Source organism: Aulonocara sp. 'chitande type north' Nkhata Bay, linkage group LG3, assembly GCF_057382095.1.
Source record: "Aulonocara sp. 'chitande type north' Nkhata Bay isolate Kocher_YH1m ecotype deep benthic linkage group LG3, A_spYH_male_GT1.1, whole genome shotgun sequence".
In the NCBI taxonomy this organism is placed as follows: Eukaryota; Metazoa; Chordata; class Actinopteri; order Cichliformes; family Cichlidae; genus Aulonocara; species Aulonocara sp. 'chitande type north' Nkhata Bay.
This window is the reverse complement of record NC_141346.1, coordinates 7,487,652-7,514,370: the sequence shown is the minus strand read 5'-3', so window position 1 is coordinate 7,514,370 and position 26,719 is coordinate 7,487,652. Positions and strand designations below refer to the sequence as shown.

The following is a 26,719-nucleotide window of genomic DNA, read 5'->3' as shown; positions in this document are numbered from 1 at the left end:
AGCTGTCTGTTAGAATGTGATTTTTTTTCTCTCTCTCTCTTTTTTTTTTTTTTTTGCTTTTTCGGTCATGTTATGTTTACCTGTCAAAGGCTTGTTACAAACTATGAAACACATCGTGCAGACTTCTGGATGTTAGAAGAAAACTAATACTGCTCATGAAGGAGACTAAAGGCAGGAAGGTGTCCTTTAAAACTAAACATGTTAATAGGACCTCCCTATTTATATCATAGTTTATGATATAGCACGTGTATTTCAGTAATAGCCTGCTGATTTCAGTGTAGTGGTGAACAGTCGCACAGCTCACGTGGGCGTTATCTGTGATACTCCTTAACTATAATTTATCCAAGTTAACTTCAGTTGACCATTCAGACGGTTCTTTTGCAATGAAAAACATAAACACCCATGCTGCCGGTAGGTTTCCTCAGTGCCAGCTGTTAACATTATAGCTGCTTATGCAGTAACCATGGTAAGCACGGACTCTGAGCGGCTGGATCGACGGAGGTCAGACAACAATTTTACATGTATGATCTTAAAACAGGACACAGCCACTATACGTGCTGGCCTCATATCAAATGTGAAGGCAGACTGAGTCTATGTTTGACGTTTGTTTATATCTAATCTTCCTTTTCAAACATTTAAACAGCAGCGAGTCTGCAGCTGAGGGAATACAAACTCAAATTGTCGGAACAGGTTTGCTCGTTTCTTGGATTCATTTGGTGATTTATTACAGTTTTTCTCAAATGTTAAAACACAAAAGCCAATCCTGTAACCCAAATGACCAGTAGTCTAAACACATTTACGAAATGTAGCCACCATATTCCAGTACCATAAACGCATGTCACATGAAGACACAATTCACAAAACACAACCCTCTGTACTCACAAATCTTAACACATTTTTCCTTGCTAAAACACATGTTGCAAAACAACTCTGCTCATATTCTCAAATGAAAGCCCATGTGATGCAAAATGCTTGCCACAGTCACCAATCTTTGAACACAGGGAACACACCTGGCGTCAGTCACTACACACAACGACTCAAAATTGAAGACACCTGTTGCTAATGATGTGACCCCACCTATAAAAGCATAGTTTGGTGAAGATGCCACACAATCACAATGGATGAAGGCATACGAGCGTGCGGAAGGAGAAGAGCTGCAGGCCAAAGAGGAAGAGGGGTTGAGATCAGAGGAGGAAGAGGTGAAGGCCTAAGAAGAAGAGGAGTTCGGAGTAGAGGAGGAAGAGAAGGAGGCCAACAAGAGAGAGGAGAAGGTCCAGGTGGGAGAAGAAGACAACCTCGCACCATCATAACAGATGATATGCGAGCAACAGTAATTGATCATGTCATTGTCCATGGCATGACAATGGCTGAAGCGGGACGAAGAGTACATCCAAACCTGAGTAGGTTCACCGTGGCCACCATTATCAAGGCATTTAGACAACACAACAGGTATAGTACGCTATTGCTCTCTTTGTCACACTACAGTTTTACAGGCCTGTGAAAGTGGTCTGTTACTTTACATGTAGTTTTACATATGAATCCGTCAATTGACAACACATGTGTCTTTCTTTAGAGCTGAAAGAATGCCACATAGAGGTGGGAGGGTTGCCATATTCACAGCGGCACAAGAAACCCTCATTGCAGATATGGTCCGTGAGAACAACTGCATTACACTCCGAGAGATCAGAGACAAAGTCATTGCAGGTAATGTCAACTTCGAGAACATTGATGCTGTCAGCGTGTCCACAATAGACCGAGTACTCCGGCTCCAACAGATGAGGATGAAACAGGTCTACAGGGTTCCCTTTGAGCGCAACTCTGCGCGACACATAGAACAACGTTACGAGTATGTGCAAGTACGTATACATCCATGTCCACAGTACAGTTAGTGGACATACTGTGTTGCTTAGTGGCCTACATTACTTCTGGACATTACTGTGCTACCTGATTGACTGTTCTGAACACCTGTACGCTTTTCCATGTTCACAGAGGATAATGCAGTTGGACGCGATGGCCAGACCCCATGAGTACCTCTTCCTGGATGAGGCTGGCTTCAACCTCCAGAAACGAAGGCGAAGAGGCCGTAACATCATTGGCCAAAGAGCCATCACTGAGGTTCCTGGCCAACGGGGGGGTAATATTACTCTTTGTGCAGCTATGGGTACGGAGGGGCTTGTCCACCGGCATGCTGTCCTTGGGTCTTACAACACCCAACGTCTCCTCACCTTCCTAGAGGAGCTAAAAGACATCCTCCTGGACCGTCAACAACACCATCCTAGGCTAGCACATCACATGTATGTGATCATTTGGGACAACGTCCGCTTCCACAAAACACACCAGATCAGAGAGTGGTTCACCACCAACAGTGACCACTTTTTAAACGTCTGTCTGCCACCCTACTCCCCTTTCCTGAACCCTATAGAGGAGTTCTTCTCATCATGGAGATGGAAGGTGTATGACAGACAGCCATACACAAGAGAGAACCTCGTACGGGCAATGGAGCTGGCCTGTGCTGACATCCCAGTGGAGGCCTTCCAGGGATGGATTCGCCATTCCAGGGTGTTTTTCCCGCGGTGCCTAGCAAGGGACAATATAGCCTGTGATGTGGATGAGGTGATGTGGCCCAATGCAGCTCGGCGACATGATGCCGCACAGTGACTGTGTGTAATACTGTAAAAAGACCGTGTAGACAATAAAAAAGACTTCACACCCTGATCATGTTTCCGAGAGTACTGTTGTGTGCGATAGATTCTGTTTTTGCATTGAGTTGTGTTACAGTAGTGTACGTACATGCAGGATGTTTTTATAGATTTATAGTCTGCATGTGAAACTCACAAATCTAAATGCCTAATCCTCTGCAGGGTTCTATGACGATCCGTTACTGTACAGTTTATGACAATATGCATTGGCAGTTATGAACCAATGAACCTTCTCACAGATTGAGCATTGTGTTTTCAATTGTTTTGCTGTAGTGTGTAATGCTGTGTATGGTGTTTACAGTTTTGACAGCTTCGAGCTGCTCTCTTGGTGTGGGGGTTTGAGTTTTGCAGTGGGAAGGTGTGGTTGTGTTTATGTAGCTTTAGAGAAGGGTGTTGTGTTTGGACATTGGGGGACCTGGTGGTAACGTTTGTGAAATGTGTTTTAGCATTTGAGAAAAACTGTAATATAACCTGACCTAATTACAGTTTTAGTTTTGCAAAACTGACAGTAAGTTTAGAAGCTGTATAGATGGTGGCGCGCACGTCTGTGTGTGTAAAATAATAAAAACGAATAAATAATTAACTAAAAAGAAAAAGTATTAATATAATAATATGATCAATTGTTATTTCATAGTTTGAGTTTGGACCTCCAAAAAGGTCATGCCTAAAATTCTGACTTTAACTAAATTAATTACAGGTAAATTTTCCATGTATTTTGTTACATAAGTACACTTTAAAATGTTACATTTATCATAATCTGGTCAAATTAAATGTAGTTGGTTGGTATACATGCAGGTTATACCAAACACGGTTTACTTAATGGTTAATTAAGTGAATAAACAAGCCTTTGATTGCTGTATTTTTGAATAGTGTTCATAGTTTGTGTCATTGTAAGTTTGGTATTTGATTTGTCTCCTGTTTTAGTTTTATTGTCAGAGTTTCTTAGTTTTACTTTCATTTTGATTCCCTGGGCTTCCGGTTTTCCTGCCCTCCTGTGCGCCCTAATTTCATGTCAGGTATTCTCTGCTGTTGTAACATTTCATTTTGGTAGTTATGTCTACTGTGTGCTGTTTCTGGTGTTGCTTTCTCTTCTTCTCATATTGAAGAGTTTTCAGTTACTGTGCACAAATTCGCCATTCCAGGGCGTTTTTCCTGCGGTGCCTGGCAAGAGACAATGTAGCCTGCGATGTGGATGAGGTGATGTGGCCCGATGCAGCTCAGCGACATGATGCCGCAGTGATTGTGGCGTGTGTGTGGCGTGACTAACGTAAATGAAAAAACTTCACACCCTGATCATGTTTTCAAGAGTACTATTGTGTGCAATAGATTCTGTTTTTGCATTGAGTTGTGTTACAGTAGTGTACGTACATGTAGGATTTTCTATTGATTTATATTCTTCATATGAAACTCACAAATCTAAATGCCTAATCCTCTGCAGAGATCTACGACAATCCGTTACTGTATGGTTTCTAAAAAATATGCATTGGCAGTTATGAAACAAAGAACCTTCTCACAAATTGAGCATTGTGTTTTCAATTGTTTTGCTGTAGTGTGTAATGATGTGTATAGTGTTTACATTTTTGAAAGCTTCGAGCTGCTCTTTTGGTGTGAAAGTTTGAGTTTTGCAGTGGGAAGGTGTGGTTGTGTTTATGTAGCTTTGGAAAAGGGTGTTGTGTTTAGACATTGGGGAACATGGTGGAAATGTTTATGAAATGTGTTTTAGCATTTGAGAAAAACTGTAATGTAACCTGACCTAATTACAGTTTTAGTTTTGCAAAACTGACAGTAAGTTTAGAAGCTGTATAGATGGTGGCGCGCACAAGTATTAATATAATAATATGATGAACTGTCCTCACTGTTATTTCATAGTTTGAGTTTGGACCTCCAAAAAGGTCGTGCCTAAAATTCTGACTTTAACTAAATTAATTACAGGTAAATTTTCCATGTATTTTGTTACATAAGTACACTTTAAAATGTTACATTTATCATAATCTGGTCAAATTAAATGTAGTTGGTTGGTATACATGCAGGTTATACCGAACACGGTTTACTTAATGGTTAATTAAGTGAATAAACAAGCCTTTGATTGCTGTATTTTTGCACAGTGTTCATAGTTTGTGTCATTGTAAGTTTGGTATTTGATTTATCTCCTGTTTTAGTTTTATTGTCAGAGTTTCTTAGTTTTACTTTCATTTTGATTCCCTGGGTTTCCGGTTTTCCTGCCCTCCTGTGCGCCCTAATTTCATGTCAGGTATTCTCTGCTGTTGTAACATTTCATTTTGGTAGTTATGTCTACTGTGTGCTGTTTCTGGTGTTGCTTTCTCTTCTTCTCATATTGAAGAGTTTTCAGTTACTGTGCACAAATGTACTCCATTTGTGTATAGCGGGTTTCCACATACTTCACTGAAGAGGTATGTGCCATCCTGCATAGACCTGATCCCCCTCTTCTGGCCCTCGCATGTAACATTTTCGAGATCCGCCACTGTTTGAATGCTGGAGTTTCAAACAGTCTAAAGCACAAAGTGTGGTCTGTGTTCACAGAGCAGCTCAGAACCGATCTCACTGTTTGCCTGCGGATGATGGAGATCTCAGAGGGGGAACGTTATCAGGTTTTTATCAAAGTTCAGCAGGTGTTTGTTCACTGGCACAAAACTTTTCATTTTACACTCTGATCCTCGAGGACACAGGAGGAGCTTCCAGACCAAACTGTCCTGCAGACTCTCTGAGAAGAACTGACACACAAACTGTGGTGAAATTTAGATTAACAAAGTCTGCAGACACGGTTAGCTGTAACAAACGCCTATATGTCCATGTGCATGGGAGAGGAAACAGACGGTTAACACACTCATGCGAGCTCTGAGCTGAGCTGAGATGTTTATGTCCCCTCAAACGTAGCTGATTTTGATTCAATCCCTCCCAACATGTTGTTGATGCAGCGGCCTGATGCAGGTACGTTCAGGTCATCTACCCAGAAACGGAGCTCCTGGGCCATCATAGATGGAGGCGGTGCCAAGTTTTGGATCCACAACATTCAAAATTATCTGCCTTTCCTCCAGACGTGCCACAAGTGGCAGCTTGAGGCCATTAAGGGAGCGTCACTAATTTCTAATGTTGGCCCTTGTATAACACCCCCTTACCACACTACCTCCACACTCACATTATGAATGCATAATCCTGCTTCCTGTTCAATAAATGAATAAATGAAAGCTACTTGATTGGAAGTGGATTCTTCTGGAATAAAGAACAGCTGGCAGCACTTTATCATCCTGTCATTCATAGTTACAGAGGTCAAGTTTATCTTCTTAAAATGACATCCTCTGTTACATGTTGTACATCGGTCTCTTTTAGGCCTGTGAGCTGCAGGTATTCTTGCGTATACAGGATGTAAAACCTTCTGAATCAAATCATCCAGATTTAGTAGAAACACCAAAAAATCTACCTGTGAGATTTTAATGTTTGCAGACTGGTTACATCTGGAAAATGTTAATGCCATTTTCCAGTTTTCAACAAAAGAAATTCCTTTTCTATCAACCTTTAGTTTGACATGTGATCTTTGACTTGTGATTATAGAAGGTGTGGTTTTTCTTTTGTTTGTTTGGGTTTCTTGCCTTTGACATGCAGCTGTACGTCGGTCAGTTTCAGTTCTGCCCTTTCATTTCCGATGGAGCAGGTGTAGTTGCCACTATCAGTCATTTGGGGTTTGCTCAGCGTGAGGCTGAAGTCTAAAGTGTCCAGAGCATCAGACCTCATTAATGTGCGCCCGCTGTAACGCTGGTTTTGTCCTGTTACATCATTTGTTTCCTCTCGTCTCACGTGGACATATTTGGGGTTGAGATCATTGCGAGTCCACAGCACTGTGGGATTTTCCTCAGGTATAAAACCTGAGTACTTGAAAGGCAACAGGACAGATTTTTCCCCCTCATACACCTCCACTACCGGAGCAAGGGCATGCTGGGAAACTGGAAGGAGACACAAGCACACACAACAAAAATACTTCTTATGTGTATGCAGTGGATTTTTTCCTTGGGTTGATATAAAGTCGAATATAAAGTGGTTTCAGAAAGTTGCAGAATATGTAACGTCACTCTCAGCCTTGTTTTATGAAAAGTATTCAAACATGGATTCTTCCTATCTAACAAACACTGAAAGGACATCAAAGATGTTAAAGAAAACTGATGGATGACTGAACAACACTGAGGTGAAAGGAGGAAACCATCTCTTATTTATATCTACATTTGGTTGAAAATGAACACAGATACAAGCAGATCTGAGCCCTGCAGGGCTAACAACGACACCGCAGTCCATTCATTTTTAACAAATAACCTCACCATGCAACAACATCAAATGAGACAGAAACACAGTCACACACACACACACAAAACAGTTTATTAGCAAATAGACATCTCAGTGTTACAACACATGAAAGTGTCACCACTGACAATGTTACACGCAACTGGCGACACAACCAATTTTCATCTGTATCATTGGACAGTTTTTTTTCTTCTGTTTTTTTTGCCACAGTCGTTAATCTTGTCAAACGTCACTACTCTCTGGCAGGTTTGTGGTTCTATCAGTAAGAAACAGAGACGTCTGGAACACACAGATAGTTCGTCTTAAACAGATATGAACTCAGCTGTAACCCTGTGAGCACCCTGCATGAAGTCCCAGAGGGGGTTATAAGGAATAAAGTCAAGTAGCGTCAGTTTACATCCAGTGAAATCATGTTAGACTTTATGTTGTCTAAAAGCACAAACAGTTGTGTTGTTGTGTTTGCATTCAAAGAGCGCTCTTACCGAGTACGAGGAGCAGGAGTGGCAGCAAAATCTTCATCTCCAGTTAAAGTCCTGATAACAACAACACGCAGCTGCTGCTGCACTAAAAGTTTGGTCCTCTTAAGTTAGACAGAGGAACACTGATAATTTCCTGCAGATTCTTCAAAATAAAACTCTTTTTTGTTCTTTTTTTTACTTTCACAATTAAACTCAGAGGAGAAACAACATGTTATTAGAAGCGTTACTCCTTCTAGTAACATGTGTTTGCTGCCCTGAGGAATTAATTTTCTGCTGTCATTTAGAATTTAAATGTAGAAATTAAACTTAAAATTTTACAAAACCGACAGTAGGATTTTAAGCTTTGTCAAAACATTTTCATACATTTACATCGTTTTGTGAGATTTCCTTCTTCACACCTGCAGCGAGGATGTGTAGCACTGTTTGACTCACTTGTCATATTCCAAAGACATAACTTTTTGTTACTTCTTATACTCAGGAAGGAGGAGGAAGCTCATTTTCACCGCTTGTATCCGCGATCTCGTTCTTTCGGTCACTACCCATAGCTCGTGACCATAGGTGAGGGTAGGGACATAGATCGACCGGTAAATTGAAATCTTCGCTTTTACACTCAGCTCCCTTTTCACCACGACAGACCGGTGCAGCGTCCGCATCACTCCCGCCGCCGCACCAATCCGTCTGTCAATCTCCGGCTCCCTTCTCCCATCACTCGCGAACAAGACCCCAAGATACTTGAACTCCTCCACTTGGGGCAGGAACTCATCCCCGACCCGGAGTAGGCACTCCACCCTTTTCCGGCTGAGAACCATGGCCTTAGATTTGGAGGTGCTGATCCTCATTCCCGCTGCTTCACACTCGGCTGCGAACCATTCCAGTGCGAGCTGGAGGCCCTCACCCGATGAAGCCAACAGAACCACATCGGGTGGAGGCCTCCACCCGATGAAGCCAACAGAACCACATCATCCGCGAAAAACAGAGATGAGATTCTGAGGCCACCGAAGTGAAAGCCCTCCGCCACTTTGCTGCGCCTAGAAATCCTGTCCATAAAAATTATCAACAGAATCGGTGACAAAGGGCAGCCCTGGCGGAGCCCATCACCCACCGGGAACGAGTCCGATTTATTGCCGGCAATGCGAACCAAGCTCTTGCAACGGTTGTATAGGGATCAAATGGTCTGTAGCAATGGGCCAGACACCCCATACTCCCGCAGCACCTCCCACAGGACACCCCGAGGGACACGGTCAAATGCCTTCTCCAAGTCCACAAAACACATATAGACTGGTTGGGCAAACTCCCATGCACCCTCAAGTATCCTCGAGAGGATAAAGAGCTGGTCCAGTGTTCCGCGACCGGGACGAAAACCACATTGTTCCTCCTGTATCCGAGGTTCGACTAGCAGACAAACTCTCCTTTCCAGCACCCTGGCATAGACTTTCCCAGGGAGGCTGAGGAGTGTGATCCCCCTGTAGTTGGAACACACCCTCCGGTCTCCCTTCTTAAAGATGGGGACCACCACCCCGGTCTGCTAGTCCAGGGGTACTGCCCCTGATCTCCACGCAACATTGTAGAGGCATGTCAACCAGGACAGCCCTACAACGTCCAGAGCCTTCAGGAACTCGGGGCGGACCTCATCAACACCAGGGGCTCTGCCACCAAGGAGTTGTTTAACTGCCTCAGTGACCTCGCCCCCGGAAATTGGCGGGTCATTCCCCTCATCCCCAGACTCTGCTTCTTCCTCGGAAGACGTGTCAGTGGGATTAAGGAGGTCCTCGAAGTATTCCTTCCACCGCCCGACAATTTTCTCAGTCGACGTCAGCAGCGCTCTGCCAGCACTATACACAGTGCAGGTAGAGCACCGCTTTCCCCTCCTGAGATGCCTGACTGTTTGCCAGAATCTCTTCGAGGCAGTCCGAAAGTCTTTTTCCATGGCCTCTCCGAACTCCTCCCACACCCGAGTTTTTGCTTCAGCCACTGCCTGAGCCGCATTCCTCTTGGCCTGTCGATACCTGTCGGCTGCCTCCGGAGTCCCACAGGCTAACCAAGCCCGATAGGACTCCTTCTTCAGCCTGGTGACTCCCTTCACCTCTGGTGTCCACCATTTGGTTCGGGGATTACCACCACGGCAGGCATCAACCACCTTGCGGCCGCAGCTCAATGCAGCAGCTTCGGCAATGTAGACGCTGAACATGGTCCATTCGGACTCAATGTCCCCAGCACACCCTCACTACGCGTTTAGGTGCACCCGGTCTGTCCAGCGTCCTCCCCCGCCACCTGATCCAACTCACCACCAGGTGGTGATCAGTTGACAGCTGACCCCTCTCTTTACCCGAGTGTCCAGAACATATAGTCGCAGGTCTGGTGATACGATTACAAAATTCAGGTCGATCATCGACCTGCGGCCTACAGCGTCCGTGTGGCACGTGGACTTATGGACACTCTCATGTTCGAACAAGGTGTTCGTTATGGCCAAACTGTGATTTGCACAGAAGTCCAATAACAAAACAGTGCTCAGGTTCAGATCAGGGAGGCCATTCCTCCCAATCACGCCCCTCCAGGTCTCGCTGTCGTTACCCACGTTAGAATTGAAGTCTCCCAGCAGGACAAGAGTCCTGGAGCACCTTCCAGCGCGCCCCCCCCCAGGGACTCTAAGAAGGCTGGGTACTCTGAACTACCACTTGGCGCATAAGCACAGATGACAGTCAGGACCCGTTCCCCGACACTAAGGCGCAGGGAACAAACCCTCTCATCCACCGGGAAAAACCCCAACGTACCGGCAGCAAGCCGAGGGGATATTAGAATACCCACCCCAGCCCGCCGCCTCTCACCAGGGGCAACTCCAGACTGAGACAGAGTCCAACCCCTCTCCAGGAGACTGGTTCCAGAGCCCAAGCCATGTGTAGAGGTGAGCCTGACTATATCTAGCCGGTACTTCTCAACCTCACGCACCAACTCAGGCTCCTTCCCCACCAGGGAGGTGACATTCCATGTCCCTATTGCCAGTCTTGGTAGCCGGGGATCAGTCCACCAGGGCCTCTGCTCCTGGCCGCCGCCCGACACACAATGCACCCGACCCCTATGGCGCATCCTGCGGGTGGTGGGCCTGCGGGAGGATGGGCCCATGTCTCCTCTTCGGGCTGTGCCCGGCCGGGCCCCATGGACTAAGGCCCGGCCACCAGACGCTCGTACCCTCCCCGGGTACCCTCCCCGGGCCTGGCTCCAGGGCGCGGCCCTGGTAACCCTATCCCGGGCAGGGTAAACTGTTCCCTCGATGTTCTCTTCATAAGGGTCTTCCAATAGTGAATCTTCCTTCTTATATTCCAACAAAATGTGGTTCACTATAAAATAGGTGGGGTCTAAGACCCTTTAAAATATAATATTATATTTAGAAGATGCACATGTGCTGGTAAAAGAGGTCTGCAGGGGTCAGTGAAGAAGCAAATATACACTGAAAAAAATGCAATAGGGTGGTTGTTGAATTTGCATATAATTACTTCATATATCCAGCATGACTAATTTAAATTTTACATCTAAACATATTTTTGTCTTTTAATTTCCACATATTCTTTAAGGATATTCATTCTTTTAGAATAAATCATGTTGAGAAGAAACAAATTAGTCGTGTTTTATCCTCAAGCTCCGCCCCCTGGAAAGGTTATGGAGGAAAAATCGGCTGCACTGTTCCTCTCGCTTTGGAAAATCTACTACCATCTGGAGTTTTAAACTTGAAGGTAAATAAGATTTTAAAGCATAAACACCAGTGAAAAAGAGTGTAGACCCTTTATATATGTGGACTTTTACTGGGGTGTTGTTATTATACAGGTATGTTATTTAGCTCGTCAAATTCCAGCCACATAAATTCTTTTGTCCATGAAACCAAAAAAACTGCGCTTTCTTTTTCCCTCATAGTCTGATTTTTCATAACTTTTCCGTTTTGTGGTAGGCTTTTCTTTGGCTGCCCCATCTTCAGCTTGACCTGTCTTGTTTTGCTCTGCAGAACTAAAATACCTGCATAAATCCATCTGCTCTTACACACATACTTACATAACGATCAGCAATTCTCTGCGCAATCAACCTCTATCACGTTAAAGCTTGCTGCAGGAGATTTCACCTGTCACGTTTGATAGTAAGCTAACGATTGATAAGACGATGACAGAGGAATTGGTGTGCAATTAATCGTCACTCACCAATCAGTGCTGCCGCTCTCTATACACAGTTCGCGCGATCGCAAAGTGAAAGTGAAAGCAAAAAACAAGCGCAAATTCAAACGCGATTTCAATGGGTCACATATTGACAGTGGCTCATCAATGCCGATGACATAGTTACTCAGCTACATTTGCGAAAGAATGCAAAAGCATTGACATATCTTTCTTTCCTATCATAGCCTGACGGGCAGGGCTGAGATGAAAAAATCGCTAGCCCCGGGACGTCGGGCTAGCGATTTTGCGAACCCTGCTTCTTATTTGCATGGAGATTTCACTTCAGAAATGAATTACCTTTTTGAGCATTCTGAGGACTCAAATCACATGCTGTAATGAAACCATTTTTGTTCACCTAATGTGTTAATGTTAACATTTTTTGGAATAGTGACACAGATTAAAATAAAATTTGGTATAATGTTCTTTGACCAGTGTTCTGTTGAATTAAATTTTGGAATTCTGAATTTTCTAGGCCACAGATGAAGCCATTATCCAATGATCTAATAAGGAAACAACCATGGGAATTTACATCATAAAGTCAAGAGATGCCAGCGGCAGCCCTGAGGACATTGGGATAGTCCTTGAAGGCCAGAGAGTCTTGCAGGATTTGGATAACTATACCCTAGCAGCTGCAATGCTGTTTGGATTAATGTACACTTTGAACCTCACCTACCCACTGGAAAAGTATACTTTCGAGGTATTATAGAAACTGGTTATGAAGCTCAAAAGGAACAGCCTTTCAAAGAAGGCCCAGGTTTTCAGGAACAGACTGTACGATTGAACAGTTTTCCAGTTATGATGTGGGAAAAACTTTACAACAACCAAAGTAAAACAAATGACAGTATTAAAATATAAAACAAAGCTTAGACTTGTAGTTAAGTTTATCCAGTCTTTATTATAAGCACCGTGCTCATTCTTTTTTTTTTTTCAATATTTTATTTTAATTTTTCAGCATAGAAAACTCCATCAACAAACAAATACAGCTCAGGCGCTGAGATGGTAGGACAAGAAATAGCACAATAATAATAGTCAATAGGGAAAGACAAAAGAAAAAAGAAAGAAAACATTAAAATTAGAAACTACCAGTATCCATAATGAATTAAATGTCATGAATATGTAATAAACAGGGATATTGCAGTGCCATGGTACATGTTTATACAACGTGAGCTTTCTCAAGATGAGAACAAAACGGAGTCCAGGATTTTGAGAAAACATTTGCTGCAGGTTGTTACGAGTTCAAAATTGGGGATGGAGACAAGAGGAAAAACCACAATAACAACACTGGTCCTGCCGGGTTGAGTCAAACGATGATTTTAATTAACACACGCGTGGGAGATGGACACCGTACGCAGACAGCATCAGATCTCAAAATGGTGGAGCAGTGATCAAACTCTTATAGCCTCTGGTGCCCCCACCTTATCATAAAAGCCTAAACATTCACATGCTTTCTCTCACACGGCGCCCAAGCTATGACCTTAGCTCCCCGTTTTATCTGCTCCTGCTGAGATGGGGCAGAAAACTCCAGCATATTCCGTTCTCTTCTAATCAGACAAATAAAGCGATGACTTTCTGCAAACAGTATTTCTTATAACATCATAAAACAATATCATTCATCCACAATAAATCAACAGTCTAATGTAATGCAAATCAGTTTAACAAATGCAATAGTTATCAGCTTCTTCTAATCAGAATCAAAATCAGAAAGGGTTTTATTGCCAAATGTTGAGCAGGTTTACAACATTAGGAAATTGCTGCGGTGCTTCAGTGCAGACATACTGTCATAAATTGCGCTTAAATAGACATGAAAAAATAAAAGTAAGAATAAGAATTAAAAGTGCTACTTAGAAAGATATGTGCATGAGATATACATGAGATATATACATGAGAATAAGAATTAAAAGTGCTACGTAGAAAGAGTGCAGGTGGTGATCAGTGCCAAACATGGAATGATGCAGTGAACACAGCGTAGGGTCATGTGTTAGTGGTGGGAACAGTCGTACGTTTATTGTTCATGTGTCCAACAGCAGAGGGGAAGAAACTGTTCTTATGGCGAGAGGTTCTGGTGCGAATGGACCGGAGCCTCCTGCCTGAGGGGAGCAGGTCAAACAGACTGTGTCCAGGGTGAGAAGGGTCAGCTGAGATCCGAGCTGCGCGCCGCAGTGTCCTGGAGGTGTACAGGTCCTGCAAAGATGGGAGTCTGCAGCCAATCACCTTCTCAGCAGAGCGCACAACACGCTGCAGTCTCTGTTTGTCCCTGTTAGTGGCTCCAGCGTACCACACGGTGATGGAGGAGTTGAGGATGGACTCGATGATTGCGGTGTAGAATTGCATCATCGTCCGTGTTGGCAGGTTGAATTTCTTCAGCTGCCTCAGGAAGTACATCCTCTTCTGGGCTTTCTTGATGACGGAGGTGATGGTGGGCTCCCACTTCAGGTCCTGGGTGATGGTGGTACCCAGGAAGCGGAATGAGTCCACAGAGGTGATGGGGGTGTCAGTCAGGATGATGGGGGGGAGTGGGGCTGTGTGCTTCCTGAAGTCTACAATAATCTCCACTGTCTTCTGGGCATTCAGCACCAGGTTGTTGTGGCTGCACCAAGACACCAGACGTTCAACCTCCCTCCTGTAGGCAGACTCATCCCCGTCCGAGATGAGCCCAATAACGGTGGTGTCATCTGCAAACTTAATTAGCTTGACAGACTGGTGGGTGGAGGTGCAGCAGTTGGTGTACAGGGAGAAGAGCAGAGGAGAAAGAACACAGCCCTGAGGGGAGCCGGTGCTGATGGTCCAGGAGTCCGAGACATTCTTTCCCAGCCTCACATGCTGCTTCCTGTCCGTCAGGAAGTCAGTGATCCACCTGCAGATGGGATCAGGCACATTCATCTGGGAAAGCTTGCCTCGGAGATGGTCTGGAAGGATGGTGTTGAAGGCTGAGCTGAAGTCCACAAACAGGATCCTGGCGTAGGTTCCTGGGGAGTCCAGATGCTGCAGGATGAAGTGTAGGGCCATGTTGATGGCGTCATCTACAGACCTGTTGGCTCTGTATGCAAACTGCAGGGGGTCCAGGAGGGGGGCCGTGAGGGTCTTGAGATGCGAGAGAACTAGGCGCTCAAATGACTTCATGACCACAGATGTCAGAGCCACGGGTCTGTAGTCATTTAGTCCAGTGATCCTAGGTTTCTTGGGGACAGGGATTATGGTAGAGGACTTGAAGCAGGCAGGCACATGACATGCCTGCAGTGAGGAGTTGAAAATGCCAGAAAACACTGGGGCCAGCTCGTTTGCACAGTGTCTGAGGGTGGCAGGAGACACATCGTCTGGGCCGGGAGCTTTTCGAGCATTCAGACTCTTAAACTGCTTCCTCACATCTGCTTCATGAATATGAAGAGTTGTGGTGGGAGGAGGTGGTGTGAAATCCTCTTTTGTGTGGGGTGAGGAGGGGGGTGTTGTAGGTGAACAGTTTGAAGGTGGTGATGGCTCTATGGAGGGGGGAGAGGTGCCAGGCCCAGATAGCAAGGAGACATTGAACAGATGTTGATTTTCCATCTGAACCATCAGAATCGTCAGGATTGAAATGTCAACACAAAACCAATGTTGAAACAACATTGAAATACTGATGAAACCTGACACTGACATTGAAATAACATTGATTCACTGTTGTTCTGTCATCGTTGATTGTTGATCTATTTATAGTTGACAAGGTGACAACAATCACGTTGAAAAACCAATGATTTATGGTTGAGCGGGAAATTGAAGCTGCCACCACTTGGACTATTCCATAGCACCCCTCTCAGTGGTACATCCCTCCAGGTAACCATTGTCTTGTACAGTAGAGCGGGACATTTGATTTACTCTCAGCGGAATTGACCGGAGAAGGCATCAGTTCATGCACTGCACTGGCCTGCACCACGATTAGTATAAGGTAAGAATGAATGAATTTTCTTCTATTCGTTATTTCCACGGTCGCATTTGAATAACAGTAAAAAAAAACTGGTTAATGTACAGTTTCGGACAAAATGTGGGAGCCCGAAATCGTGTCTACTTTCATCATACAATCCGGCAACAAGTAAATTGCACTGCGAACAAAGTCTATCAACAAAGAAAACATTTTCGTTTCATACTTTTCTGTTATATTCCCTTACAAAACTAGCTTTAACGCTTCGAGGGTTCCTTTGTTCTTGCCGTCGCCTCGGCGCTTGACCCAGACTTTCGCTCTGTAGTTGCTTTTTAGCATAGTACTACAAAAAAATTGTAAATCTGTGATATATGATTGATAAACGTACAGGTAACTGTATAAATGTGTTCAATGACTTTGTTACTTTTAATGATTGGTGAGCACCCGCTTCGATTCGCACTCAATTCAAACTTTACGCTGCACGCTCACCTAACTTTACGTTGCACGCTCACCTAACTTTACGTTGCACACTCACCTAACTTTACGTTGCACGCTCACCTAACTTTACGTTGCACGCTCACCTACCTTGCGTTTGCACCTTTTGTCCACACGTAAACTGTGTTTTCATTAACTGAAAACTGAGGCTATGTCCACACGTACACGGGTATTTTTGAAAACTGAGATTTTCCTGAACAGCAGACCTGGCATTACAAAGCTCAATAATATTACTGCCAAATATTTTCTTTGTCCAGACAACACAGCTTTCATTGCATTGCCAATCATGCATAGTCAATAAAAAAAAAGTTTGTTTTATCGTGTGTGCTTGTAATAGTTGCCTATATACATTTTAAGCTATTATTTATTATTTAGTTCAGTCAATAGATCAAGTTTTGTACTGACTATGAAAAATATATTATAATTATCTGTTTCCTGTTTATACTAGACAGGGCAAAAAAGGACTCCAAAAAAAAGATAAAAATGAAAGACTGGTGCATTGTGCAGTTCAGCACTGGTGGTACAGAAATAGTCCCTAGTACATGGATAAATGGGGAGAAATTGTCACACAGCTTTGCGATCTCCCCAGCATGCAGAGTCTGATGTCGAGGACTTCCCTGTAGACAGTATGCTTTTAAAATACTTTTAAAGCTGAATCACAATGTCATTGTACTCTTATCTTCAAAACACCAGTTTATACTCCTGAATGTCATCTTGTTGTGATTTGTTTTTCTGTAGATTCCAGAGACTCTGTGAGGCCACTATTACAAGGCAAGTTCGAAAATCTTGGAATTTCACATTTTACATGGTATAAATGGTAAATGGCCTATATTTGTACAGCGCTTAAACTAGTCCCTAAGGACCCCAAAGCGCTTTACACATTCAGTCATACATCCATTCACACATAATTCACGCACTGGTGATGGCAAGCTACATATTCAAATATCAAATATATGTGACAGGCAAAAACTAGCAAAAACTCTTAGCAGTTAGAACAACTTATACTTGAATGCAGAATGTTACACTGTCACTTATGGATATATTAGTTTTTTGCCTCTCACTGCTTAAGCCATTAATCTTTCTAGAATTGTTTTTTTTTTTTTTTAAACAGATGTGACCTCAAAAATGATATTAACTATGCTGTCAGACCTGACGAGAGCTGTGAACGAACTGCGTGATGAGGTCAGAGCCGTCCGCAATACCGGCTGCAATGAATCGGTAGATGCTGGGGTACTGCCTCTGGATTTGCCCTTGCACAACATGGAGGAGCTAAACAATGCAGAGGCAGCTCTTCAATCAATAGAGGCAAAAAAGGCGATGGTATGTATATAAAGTTTATGTACACTTTGTAACTATAAAGTGTAATAGCTGTGATTTAAATACATAACAACGGCCTGTTGATTAAACACACAAGCACTTGCATACACATTTAAGACATGAGACACGCTAATTCCATCTATTGAAATGTGTCTATAGGTGAGACGCTTTGCCTTGATTGGAGGGACCACACTGGAGGTGCGAGTCCGCCGTGTAATGGCTTATGCCATTACAAACGAGCTGGCCTCGGTACTAAACTGGGCAGGGAAAAAAGGACCAGACAAAGCAAAAAAGGGCATTTAAAGATACAGCGCTCTGCAAATGCATATTTGGTAAGTTTTACCGTTTTTTTGCTATATTACTTTGTCTTTCTTAATACACTCAACAAAAATATAAACGCAACACCTTTGTTACTGCTCCCATTCCCCATGGGATGGACGTAGAGACCTAAAATTCATTCCAGATACACAATATAACCATCCCTCCCAAACAGTGGTCACAAATCAGTCCAAATGTGTGGTAGTGGGCACATCTGCCATATTGAGATAATCCATCCCACCTCACAGGTGTGCCACATCAGGATGCTGATCTGACATCATGAGTAGTGCACAGGTGTACCTCAGACTGCCCACAACAAAAGGCCACCCTGGAATGTGCAGTTTTTTGCGCTATTGGGGGTCTGGGGACCCAGAACCGGTCAGTATCTGGTGTGACCACCATTTGCCTCATGCAGTGCAACACATCGTCGCATGGAGTCTATCAGATTGTCAATTGTGGCCTGTGGAATGTTGGTCCACTCCACTTCAATGGCTGTGCGAGGTTGTTGGATATTCGTGGGAACTGGTACACGCTGTCGTATACGCCGGTCAAGCACATCCCGAACATGCTCAATGGGTGACATGTCCGGTGAGTATGCTGGCCATGCAAGAACTGGGACATTCTCAGCTGCCATCTGCCCTGAACAATGTGAACCATGATTCATCCGTGAAGCGCACACCTCTCCAACGTGCCAGACGCCATCGGATGTGAGCATTTGCCCACACAAGTCTGTTACGGCGACGAGCTGGAGTCAGGTCAAGACCCCGATGAGGACGACGGGCATGCAGTTGAGCGTCCCTGAGACGGTTTCTGACAGTTTGTGCAGAAATTGTTTGGTTGTGCAAACCAATTGTTCCAGCAGCTGTCTGGGTGGCTGGTCTCAGACGATCTTGGAGGTGAACCTGCTGGATGTGGAGGTCCTGGGCTGGTGTGGTTACACGAGGTCTGCGGTTGTGAGGCCGGTTGGATGTGCTGCCATATTCTCTGAAACGCCTGTGGAGACGGCTTATGGTTGAGAAATGAACATTCAATGCACGGGCGACAGATCTGGTTGACATTCCTGCTGTCAGCATGCCAATTGCACGCTCCCTCATTGCTTGTGGCATCTGTGGCATTTTGCTGTGAGACAAAACTGCACATTCCAGGGTGGCCTTTTGTTGTGGGCAGTCTGAGGTACACCTGTGCACTACTCATGATGTCAGATCAGCATCCTGATGTGGCACACCTGTGAGGTGGGATGGATTATCTCAATATGGCAGATGTGCCCACTACCACACATTTGGACTGATTTGTGACCACTGTTTGGGAGGGATGGTTATATTGTGTATCTGGAATGAATTTTAGGTCTCTACGTCCATCCCATGGGGAATGGGAGCAGTAACAAAGGTGTTGCGTTTATATTTTTGTTGAGTGTAACAAGACTTTCATGTCCGGTTAATCTGGAGATGGAGTCTTTGGTCTTTGGCTTGTTTAGTCCTCGGGTTGTAGTTTGTACAGCCCAAGGACCCCATGTTTATTTTGTTTTAAAGGATACACGGCACACTATGCTAAGACTTATCACTTTTTCCGCTCATAGCTCTTTGGGAATCAAATGCAGCAGTTTGCAGATTTACGCCTGGTGACTTTCATGTTTATCAGCCTAGGAGTTTACATACTTTCTCCCCGCTGAAGACAGTTACAGTGGGGCAAAAAAGTATTTATCATGAGCTATAACATGAGCTTATTCATGTGCTCTAATTCACTTTGTGTGTGTGTGTGTGTGTGTGTGTGGGTATTTTTGTCCTAGATGGCCTGACGCAGCAGTTAGGGGCAAACTCTATGTCCGAGTTTGTCTTTGCACAAGCAGTGCAGAAATGGCTCCGGTACGCCCCAGATCGTTTGGGTGGTGCAGGACGCACATCATGCATCCCCATCCCGGAGTAAAAAATTACAAATTTATGTGAAACATAAATGTAAATAGAAAACTGTGTTTTAATAAAGTATTTAGCAAACGAAACATGCCTATTGACCTTTTTTTGTATATATTTTTTTCTCTGTTACATCACATGCAATGCTTTCTTATTTTAGGATAACAATATTGACATGATACATCGTGAGACATTTGTTTTTGTTTTTTATAAAGGGTGTCCAATTTGAGGAATAAGTACAATTATGTGTTTAGGTGGTTTAAGTATTGATGGAAACATGCAGTAGTTTAGTATTGGTTAAAATACCTATAAAGAGAGGTAGATTTCCAGTCATGATTTAACTGTTGTTTTAATAAAAAGCCACTGTGCGACAGAGGTGGAAAATCAACACCATAGCTCAACAGTGTTTCAATATCAGAATCTGACATTGTTTCAATGTCAACAGTACTAGAAAATACAACGTTGAATCAATGTCAGGTTTCAACATTGATTCAACATCAAAACATGACGTTGTTTCAACATTAAAAACGGGTGCAAGAGTGACGTTAGGTCAACGTCACACTTCAACGTTGATTCAATGACACAGCCTGATATTGACTCAACAGTGTTTCAATGTTTCCTTGCTATCTGGGGGGGAATTAGTGTCCAAAGTGCCTCTATTGTTGGGGCCGTTGGAGGTGTGAAGGCTGACTGATGGCTCGTCAAAACGGCAGTAAAAGTCGTTAAGGGTGTTGGCCAAGAGCAAGTCATCAGTGGAGTGGGGGGTTTTAGGCTTGTAGTTTGTGATATTCCTAAAACCTTTCCACACAGAGGCCGAGTCATTCTCTGAGATCTGCTGCTGCATCTTCTCAGAGTGCTGATGTTTAGCAATGTCCACTTCTTTAGTGAACCTGTACTTGGCCTCTCTGTAGCAGTCCCTGTCTCCGCTTCTGAACGCCTTTCTCTTTTCCAGCCACAGCTTTTTGAGTTTAGGAGTAAACCAGGGTTTGTCATTGTTATAACTCACCCTGGTGCGTGATGGCACAATGCTGGCCTCACAGAAGTGGATATAGGAGGTGACAGTGTCCGTAAACTCGTCCAAGCTGTTAGAAGCAGCCTTCATTGTGTCCCAGTCTGTAGACTCCAAACACGTGCGAAGCTCCTCCACAGCCTCGTTGCTCCACAGTTTTTTAGTCCTCACGACAGGTTTGGAGAGCTTCAGCCTCTGTCTGTACGCGGGGATTAGGTGGATCATGACGTGGTCAGAAAGTCCGAGTGAAGCGCGCGGCACCGCGCGATAGGCCCCGCTGATCGTGCTGTAGCAGTGGTCTAATGTCCTCTCCTCTCTGGTCGGGCATTTAATATACTGCTTATATTTCGGAAGCTCATGGCTCAGATTGGCTTTGTTAAAGTCCCCAAGAGCAATGATGAGAGAATCCGGGAATGTCCGCTCCATGTGCAGTATCTGCTCCGCGAGTGCGCACTGAGCTGCCTGCGCATCCGCGTCTGGCGGGATGTAAACAGCGGCCAGGATGAATGAAGCAAACTCCCGCGGAGAATAAAACGGTTTGCAGTGAATAAAAAGATATTCCAGAGAGGAAGAGCAGTGCTGAGCAATCACTGTCACATCTGTGCACCAGCCACTATTAATGTAGAAGCAGACACCTCCACCTTTGGTCTTACCAGAGAGAGAGGCCTGCCGGTCCACGCGCAGCAGATGAAAGCCCTCCAGCTTGAGCGCGCAGTCAGGGATGTCCTCACTGAGCCACGACTCCGTAAAACATAAGACACAGGAGGAGGCAAAGTCTCTGTTCATGCTTCTCATCAGGGCCAGTTCGTCTATCTTATTCCCGAGTGAGCGTACATTGGAAAGGAAGATCCCAGAAAGAGCAGTTCGCAGTCCGCGTCTCCTCAGACGCACGAGTGCGCCGGCTCGCTTCCCTCTCTTTCGGCGTCTCACTTTCCTGATCAGAGTCTGCAGTAAATCTGCCGCAGATGCGACAAATATTGGAAATAAATCCACAGGTGTTGTAGTCCTGTAGTTAAGAAGCTCGTCTCTGGTGTAAGAATATCCAGAGGAGTGCCCAGACACAGAAGAAATGCACAAAAACAAAACAGAAGTAACGCACTGAAGCACCAGGGCATCCATACGCGGCGCCATCTTGGATTACACAGGAGAATAATGCCAACTAAAACTACATAATAATTCACAACCTTTAATTAGGGGAATAACATGGCATAAAATAATATTATAATTTAACAAGGTGTTTGCAGGTATCGAACTTTTTCCAGCTGAATGACTGATAACATGTCATTGAGCCAGACATTGAAGGAGGGAGGAGCAGCGGACTTCCATTCCTTTAGAATAAGTCTTTTCGCAATCATCATTCCGAGGTCGATTGGCACCCGCACAGTCGCAGGGATAGTTCTGGAACGTACACAACCAAAAACTGCAATTTCTGGATTGGGTGAGTGTCACGGTGGGGTGCGCCGATGTGTGAGGAAGCAGGACCCAAAAGCAGATGATGGACGAGGAGTTGTAAGTTGTAACAGAAAAGTGATCCTTTATTAATGATGGCACAGGAAACCAAAGCAAACTGACAAAAACACTAAGAAACAAAAACACTAAGAGGTAGTGATGGGACGTTCTGTATCGAGGCTTCGGAGCGTGTGTCGAGTAATGGAGGGGGCGTTTCCGCGAAGCGCGTATCGAGGCTTGCTTCATTTATGGGAGGAGCTGAAAATGATGACGTCCGAAGCCTCGCTGCCCGGCTGTACCACGTGACTGGTTCATGAAGTGGTTCGAACTTTGCCGCGAGATATGACAGCGATATAAACCCCTCAGACTTCATTCAAAATGTGGGTGTTTGATGGAGAGTTGCGGTTAGAGAGAGTTTGGAGACCGTTTGGAGGTTTATGAGAGTGAGGAGAGAAAGTCAGGAGAGAATGGAGCCAGCTAAGAAGAGGAGGATGTCCTCCCCTGTGTGGGAACATTTTGATTTTATTCCTCCCAACAAGGTATGTAAATTTCTACAGAAGATGTATTGTCATGATACTGATGGTGCAATACAATTTATGTTGAGCTGTCTTGACTTTAGTACAAGGTGAAGTGTTTGCTATGTGCCAGGGAGCTGGGATATAACAACAACACCTCATCCATGCTTAGGCACTACAGAGCTTTGCATGAGAATAAGAGGAACACCGATTGTGGAGCAAGACCAGGTGAGCCATCAAATGCAATGATAATATAGCATGCAGTAATGTTACTAAATGATATAACAATATTATACAACTGTTATAAGTTACGTGTGTGATATTTATATTTGTGCTTTGTCTTTATTGTCTTTCCTCAGGAGAACAATCTCAAATAGATGAAGACCTGGTCAGCATGGTGATTGAGGACTCCCAGCCATTTAGCATTGTGGAGGACAAAGGATTCAAAAGATTTGTTAAATCATTAAATCCCAGCTATGTTCTCCCCACTAAAAAGGACGTAAAAGCAGTGAAAATTTAGTTTTTACAGAATAAAATGTGAACAGGCAGGACTGAGGCTCAAAGCCTCAGTGTGTAGCTGTCCATACCTCAACGTTACAAAAGCACAACTACTGTCCACACCCCAACCACACCTCACCTCACAGTAAATGATCATTTCCATTTTAAGCATTTCCAAATAATCATTTTCCATACTGCCAGCATAAATATACACAGTATACTGCATCACTACAATATACATGTTTTACACACTCCTTTTGTTGTTGACATTTACAGGCTGTGTGCAAAATGCCACACTCTTCAAATTCATGCCAGCTAATATTTTTACGTCCAGTAGGTGTCCTACTAGAGCAAATGAAGCTTCATGAAGCTTCGCGTTGGGGTGAACCAATTGGATGAAAAGCTTCAGTGCTTCATGGGGCTTCATCTGCCCATCACTACTAAGAGGGACTGAGACCAAAAAACTATAACTGTGGTGGAAAATAACAGGCAAAGACTATGACTAAGACTACCGTAGAATAACAGACGAAAACCATGACTGTGACTGAGGTCAAATAAACAGACGAACCGACAATGACAAGCAGAAAACAGAAGGCTTAAATACCCACATGAGGTGATCAGTGGAAGTGGAGACACATGGGGGAACAGCTGACTGACATAACCCTAATGACAGGACCAAGAAAGGAAAGCTAACTATAATGAACAAGGAACACAAGACACTGTCAAAATAAAACAGGAACACTAAAACTAAGCATGGCAACACAAACTTAACAGACCTAAATACATGATGATAAATACCAAAACATAGAAAACCAAGGAACAATAAACAATAACAACCCAAACTAAAGACAGATAGGAACTGACACAAAAACTAATAACATATCAAAAATGAAACAAATACAAAAGAGAGGCTCAGAGCGCTGGGTCAGAGACCCAGCCTGTGACAGTGAGATGGAAATCCCATAAGCTTTAGAGTACCAATCAAATATTTTGGACCAAAAATTGGTCAATGAGGGGCAATGCCAGAAAGCGTGAGCCAATGTGCTCTCTGATGTTTTACATCTGTCACATATGGGGGAAGTTGAAGGATAAATTTTGTGTAGTCGAACCTTGGAATAATGTAGCCGATGGACAATTTTAAATTGTATTAATTGATGTCTGCTGTTAACAGAGCAGGAATGAATTTTTGATAGGCATTTGTCCCACATTGATTCTGATATTTCCATGCCCAATTCCTCCCTCCAAGCGTCTCTTATTCTCGTAATCTGCACTTCAATGCTGTCATCAAACAAATGTACAATTGTAGAAATCAAATGTTTGGAGTAAGGAGGGCTCAAGAACACCTTAAAAAGGTTATGTTCATGTGGAACATCTTGGTAATTCTTCATATTGGATTGCATAAAATGCCTGACTTGTAGGTAACGGTAAAAATGTGAATGCGGTAAATCAAATTTTTGATTAAGTTGATTAAATGATGCAAATTTTCCATCTATATAAAGATCTTTGAATTTGATTAAGCCCTTCTCCTTCCAAACATACACTCAACAAAAATATAAACGCAACACCTTTGTTACTGCTCCCATTCCCCATGGGATGGACGTAGAGACCTAAAATTCATTCCAGATACACAATATAACCATCCCTCCCAAACAGTGGTCACAAATCAGTCCAAATGTGTGGTAGTGGGCACATCTGCCATATTGAGATAATCCATCCCACCTCACAGGTGTGCCACATCAGGATGCTGATCTGACATCATGAGTAGTGCACAGGTGTACCTCAGACCTCAGATTTATCATCCCAAGGAGGCAAAAAGGCATGGTTATCGCATATTGGTGCCTGCACAGAGGAGTTTGGCAGTTCAAAAAAACCCCTAACTTGGTTCAAAATCCGCACAGATTGTTTCGGAACAAACCCCAGTTTCTTAAGACTCTCAGCCCTCCCTACTTTTGAGAGAAGCAGGGCCTCTAGAGAGGAGCCCCTTACAATGCCAGCCTCCATTTTAACCCAAAGGGGGATGTTGAAATCACCAAGATCTGAGGATGTCTGCTGCCAGAAGGTCAATGCTCTTAGATTTGCAGCCCAGTAATAATGTTTAAATATTGGTAAACTCAGACCTCCCTCGAATTTGGATTTTTGTAGATGTAGTTTTGAAATCCTAGGATTCTTGTTGTTCCATATGTAAGAAGTAATAATTGAGTCCAACTCCTTAAAGAAAGAGGAAGTGAGATAAATAGGAAGATTTTGGCAAAGATACAGAAATCTAGGAAGAGAGACCATTTTTATGGAATTTATACAACCAATCTTAGGGGAAGAATTTTCCATGACTGTATGTTATGCTTTAATGTTGACAAGAATTCAGCAAAGTTCAAGCTAAAAATTAATTTGGGATCTTTAGGAACAGTTAATCCAAGGTATGTGAGATGGTCGTTAACTATTTTGAATGGGACGTTACAAAGAAAACTCGGTGAACCGGTTTTAGATAAAGGCATAAGTTCACTTTTATCCCATCCATCCATCCATCCATCTTCATCCGCTTTATCCGGGGCCGGGTCGCGGGAGCAGCAGCCTAAGCAAAGAGGCCCAGACCTCCCTCTCCCCAGCCACCTCCTCCAGCTTATCCGGGGGAATACCAAGGCGTTCCCAGGCCAGCCGAGAGATATAATCTCTCCAGCGTGTCCTGGGTCTGCCCCGGGGCCTCCTCCCGGTGGGACATGCCTGGAACACCTCACCCAGGAGGCGCCCAGGGGGCATCCTTGTCAGATGCCCGAACCACCTCAGCTGGCTCCACTTTTATCCCAGTTAATTGTATATCCTGAAATTTTCCCAAATGAGGTGACCAGATTAAGAAGGGATGGTACAGAGTCTTCTGCATTACGCAGGTATAATAGTACGTCATCTGCGTACAAACTAATAACAGTTTCAACCCCTCCGACCAAGAGCCCTTGTATTCTTGGATGTGCTCTTATCCTAATCGCAAGGGGCTCTAATGCCAGAGCAAATAGAGCAGGGGAAGGGGGGCAGCCCTGCTGAACAGAGCGCTGCAAAGGAAATGGCGCCGACCTCTCTCCATTTGTGAGAACTGAACAGGTTGGATTTGCGTATACTAATTTTACCCAAGATATAAATATTTCACCAAACCCAAACTTCCGTAATGACTCGAACATATAAAACCACTCAACCTGATCAAAGGCTTTGTGTGCATCAAGAGCTAAAATTGCTGCTCCTGCCGAACTACCATGGTCAGAATAGATGGTGTTGAGAAGACGTCTAACATTGAAAAAAGAAAGTCTGCCAGGGATAAATCCCGTTTGATCGGGGTGAATAATAGAGGTCAAGTACTTGTTCAGTCTAGTTGCTAAAATTTTGGTTATCACCTTTCGATCAAAATTTTGAAGAGCAATTGGCCTGAAATCAGCAGGATCTGAGTCGCCTCTGCCTTTCTTCAAGATTAGCGAAATATTTGCTTCATACAGAGTTTGGGGTAGTACGCCCCTGTTTTTAGAATCACGCATCATCCTAAGCAAGAATGGAGCAAGACCAGCACAAAATTTCTTATAAAACTCTATGCCAAAACCGTCAGGGCCTGAAGCCTTCCCAGATGCAAATGACTTAATAGCAGCTACCACTTCTT

The 26,719-nt window shown here is 44.0% G+C and overlaps 1 protein-coding gene across 1 annotated transcript; it reads left to right on the top strand.

The window, feature by feature from the left end:
• Window positions 1–1,117: 1,117 nt before the first annotated feature.
• LOC147333743 (uncharacterized) lies at window positions 1,118–2,668 on the top strand. The gene is made up of 4 exons (XM_086269152.1): window positions 1,118–1,449; window positions 1,574–1,856; window positions 1,990–2,465; window positions 2,644–2,668. The coding sequence occupies exons 1-4, from the start codon at window positions 1,118–1,120 to the stop codon at window positions 2,666–2,668; spliced, it is 1,116 nt and encodes a 371-aa protein (XP_086125278.1).
• The last annotated feature ends 24,051 nt before the right edge of the window (window positions 2,669–26,719 follow it).